General features: G+C 46.5%; 1 protein-coding gene across 1 annotated transcript; it reads right to left on the reverse strand.

Annotated features, from left to right (window-relative positions):
* Positions 1-952: 952 nt before the first annotated feature.
* On the reverse strand, positions 953-3,577 carry LOC150063033 (sperm motility kinase 4A-like). Its single transcript, XM_090332290.1, has 2 exons — positions 1,392-3,577; positions 953-1,156 (listed from the first exon to the last, which is right to left on the reverse strand). Exon 1 carries the CDS (start codon positions 3,101-3,103, stop codon positions 1,457-1,459), a length of 1,647 nt encoding a protein of 548 aa, XP_090188416.1. The 5' UTR covers positions 3,104-3,577; the 3' UTR covers positions 953-1,156; positions 1,392-1,456.
* Between the last annotated feature and the right edge of the window lie 227 nt (positions 3,578-3,804).

A 3,804-nucleotide genomic window follows, 5' to 3' on the forward strand; every position in this document is an offset into this window, starting at 1 on the left:
TCCTCACATCCTCAATAATTACGGATATCACAAATGTTTCTGTTTGGTTTGCCTCAGATCCTAGCTTCCTGAGTAGTGAGATTTACATCTGTGAGTGTAATGTGTTTTCTTGCCAATCACCAGATAGTGGATTTGATCCTACCACTATTTAATTCCTGGAGCTCTAAAGGACTCTCTAGTTCCTTCTGTAAAAAAAAATTGCAAAAATGGTTAATTGAAAGGCTGTGGGTGAGTAAAGTGACTGAGCTGTGAGCATACTGAGGTCTCTGTTCTTGTTACCACAGATTACCATGGTATTACGCACTTTGTAGCAGAGTTAGGACAGTGGTTTTGCTTACCTAGTAGTTTCTTTCTCCTTCTAAAAAGGACATAGCTGGGTGCTGGTAGTTCACATTTGCAATTCTAGAAAGTCCAGAGGCTAAGATTTGAGAATATTGGTTCTAAGGGAGCTAGGGTGTGAGGCTGAAATCAACACCAATAAAGTGGAGCCATGGTACAGCACTAGCCTTGAGAAATAAAGCTCAAGGACTGCATGCAGGCCATGAATCTAAGCGCTAGGACTCCAAAATAAGACAATAGTTCAGGACTGCATTTCTGATCTGAAAGCTCAGATTTTTTTCTTTTTGAGAAACACCGTCAATTTGTTGCTGCTGATGGAGTCACCTTGTCCTTTTCTGATATTCGTGTTTAGAACTCAGGACCTTGCGATTGGCTGTGTTCAATAGGTTAACCATCTACTGCTTGAGCTCCTGCCCACCTCGTGTATGCTGATAACACTGAAGAAAGGACGTCTGTACTGATTCTCTGAGCACCAATCTTCCAAGGACTCAGTCCTCTCAATGGCTAGGGCTACAGGCAAGACTTGTGGCTTCACAAGTTCTTGAACTCCCCATCAAACATTCATACTCAAGATGAAAGTGAAGAAGACAAACTGAGAATGCAGGTGATCATCTGCCAGAAATACCACTTTAATAAGAGGGGTAAGAATCAATAGAAATATTATAAACCATTTCCAATGTGAAAAGAAATAAAAGAAGTCTGTGGACTTCGTACGAGGTAGAAGCAGAGGATCCCGTGTGTCCAGGCATGTGGAGGCTATATGGAAAGTCTTCCAGGCGAGAACCATGGTGACACCTTTTCATCCTCTCCATTTGAGCTGCAGGAAGAAAGGAAACTCAGGACTGAACTGCACAAGACAACCCCTGATAGGTCACAGTCTCTTTTTTCAGAAACTCTATCCCTTTATACCCCCCATCCCTCTCCTCCTCTCCTCTTGTCTATTCTCCTCTCTCCACCCCTCCTCACAGGTAACTGCAGATGAGGGTTGATGAGGTAAAAGGACTTCCTTAAAGCATAGATAAAATGCAGAGCACAACTCAGTGGCCACCTACTTGTGTCCATGCTGTCAATGCTGTTCTCCATTCAGGGAGGAGGAAGCATTTTCTTCAGGCATCTCTTAACGAGAGTGGCTCAAACAGCCCAGCCTCTGAAAGCATTGAATTATATTTTTCTTCAGCCGTTTCCAATGGCCGAGTTGTTCATTTTTTTTTGATTCGGTGGGTTGAGCTGATGGTTCAGAGGTTTCTGTACGGGCTGGGGGAGGTGGTTTAGGCCCCTCCATCTCCTGCTCTGCCTTCATAGTTGCTGGACCTGGGGCAGCTGAGCTGATTTTCTCCCCCGCTGGAGGTCTCATCCATGTATTATGAAGGATATGGGGGAGAGAATCAGCCCTACTGCCCACCTGCCTGTCCTGCTCAGGGGCTGGACAGGTCACTTTACTGAGTTGTCCCTTGGGGAATGATGGTGTTCCTGCTTCTGCTGCTGGTTCTGCTGTTGGAGCTGGACACGGCTTGCGGCCTTTAGTCCCCTCTGTGCCACTTATGCATGGGCTACAGAAGAGGCAGGGGACGCACAGAGACAGGGTTGCCCTCCTGCCACTCTCCTCCTCCTGCTCAGCAGGTAGGCGATCAGGGTGGCCTGGTGGAGCACTGGCTCTCTTCAAGCATACTCGTCTTCCACAGGATGGGTGTGCAGGTGAGGGGCAAGACTGAAGCCCAGGAAGCAGCTGCCTCACCAGGCTGGTCAGATCGCGTCCTTTGTCCTGCTGTTCTTGCAGAATTCGATAGGTCGCCATGGCACTGTCGAAAGTCTTAGCAGACAGGGCTGCCTGCACCTCCCCAGCATCAAATCCCAGGTAACGGGACATGACCAGCAGGATGGAGGGGTCTGGCCGGTCTGGGGTCATCTGGCTGGGCCTGGGTGACTCTCTTCGTGTTTGTTGGAGCCAGGGGTGACTCATAACTTGTTTCACCGTCGGTCTCTTCTCGGGATCAACCGTCATCATATAGGCCAAAATTCCTCGCAGTTCCGGGGAAAAGCATTTTCGTAGTTTAACCTTCCCCTCCAAGACCTGTCTTCTGAGCACGACCCACGACTTCCCGTCATAGGGCACTTCGCCCATCACCATGTAGTAGAGCAGCACGCCCAGGCTCCACACGTCCACCTTGGGACCCTGGTAGCCCTCCTGCTTGAACATCTCAGGGGCCCAGTAGGCCATGGTCCCGCACCCCCTGGTCAGCTGCTCCCCGAGAGAGAAGCGCGCACTCAGCCCGAAGTCACACAGCTTGGCTGCGCCCCTGCCGTCCAGCAGGACGTTCTCGGCCTTGAGGTCCCTGTGCACAATGCCGTGGTCATGGCAGTACTGGACCGCCCTCAAGATCTGCCCAAACAAAAGCCTGGCCGCCTCCTCCCCCAGCCTGTCCACCTTCTGCAGGTAGTCCACCAGGTCGCCTCCGTCCACGTACTCCATCACCAGGTACAAATGCTCCTCCGTGTCCACCACCTCGTACAGCTTGATGATGTTCGGGTGATCCACGCACTTCAGCAGCTCCAGTTCCGTGGCAAAGAAGCGGCAGTCCCTCTTGTTGAGGACCTTCACGGCCACCAAGGTGTCCGTGAGCAAATGTTTGGCCAGCTTGACCAGGGCAAAGCCCCCCTCTCGGATGGTCTTCACTACCTGGTAGTGAGCCCTGAGGAGCTCCTTGTTTAAGGAACTGGCCTCAAGGCCCTGCCGGGACCTCGCCTGTCTACGCTTCTTAATCATCCACACAGCACCCTAGCGATGCTGTCTGGGGGAAACAAACAAACAAACAGACAAAATAAACAAAAAAAACCAAATGTACAAATCAAATACTACAAGGCAGAGCACAATACAACGAAATGGAACAAAACGTAAAAAACTATCACGAAATACAATAAAAACAGGATGAAATGGAAACAAATATAATAAAATACAATGAAATAGAACGAAATAACTAAAATATATGTAAAGATATAAAAATGTAACTATCTAATAACATAGTAAAATCTAATATAATGTAAATATAGAATGAATAGATGAATTATTAAATGAAAAAAATACTAAAATGCTATCTAGAACAACACTCTAAAATGCTATCTAGTAAAGAAAACAAAGTAAAAGAAAAAAATGAAAAAAAAATTTAAAAAGGAAAAGTAAATAAACACCAAAATAAAAAAGTGAAAGAAAAAAGTAAAATAAAAGCAAAAATAAAAAAATGAGGGAAGAAATAAAACAAAAAGGTAAAATAATAAATCAAAGTAAAAAAATTCAAAGCCAAATTACCAAAGCCAAATCACCAAATCCAAATCTCCAAGACTATATCCACAAATCCAAAAATCAAAGCCAAAGCACCACAACCAAATCCACAAACCCAACAAACCACAAAGCACCAACCGATTAAACTCCAACCTCCCAACTACCTACGAGCTTCCAAGAGTCACCAC

Source organism: Megascapheus bottae, chromosome 5 (genome assembly GCF_031878675.1).
Source record: "Megascapheus bottae isolate mThoBot1 chromosome 5, mThoBot2.hap1, whole genome shotgun sequence".
NCBI lineage: Eukaryota > Metazoa > Chordata > Mammalia > Rodentia > Geomyidae > Megascapheus > Megascapheus bottae.

What these genes read in the sequence shown, in the direction of transcription:
- LOC150063033 (XM_090332290.1), bottom strand. Translation starts at nt 3,103, where the DNA reads ATGATTAAGAAGCGTAGACAGGCGAGGTCCCGGCAGGGCCTTGAGGCC.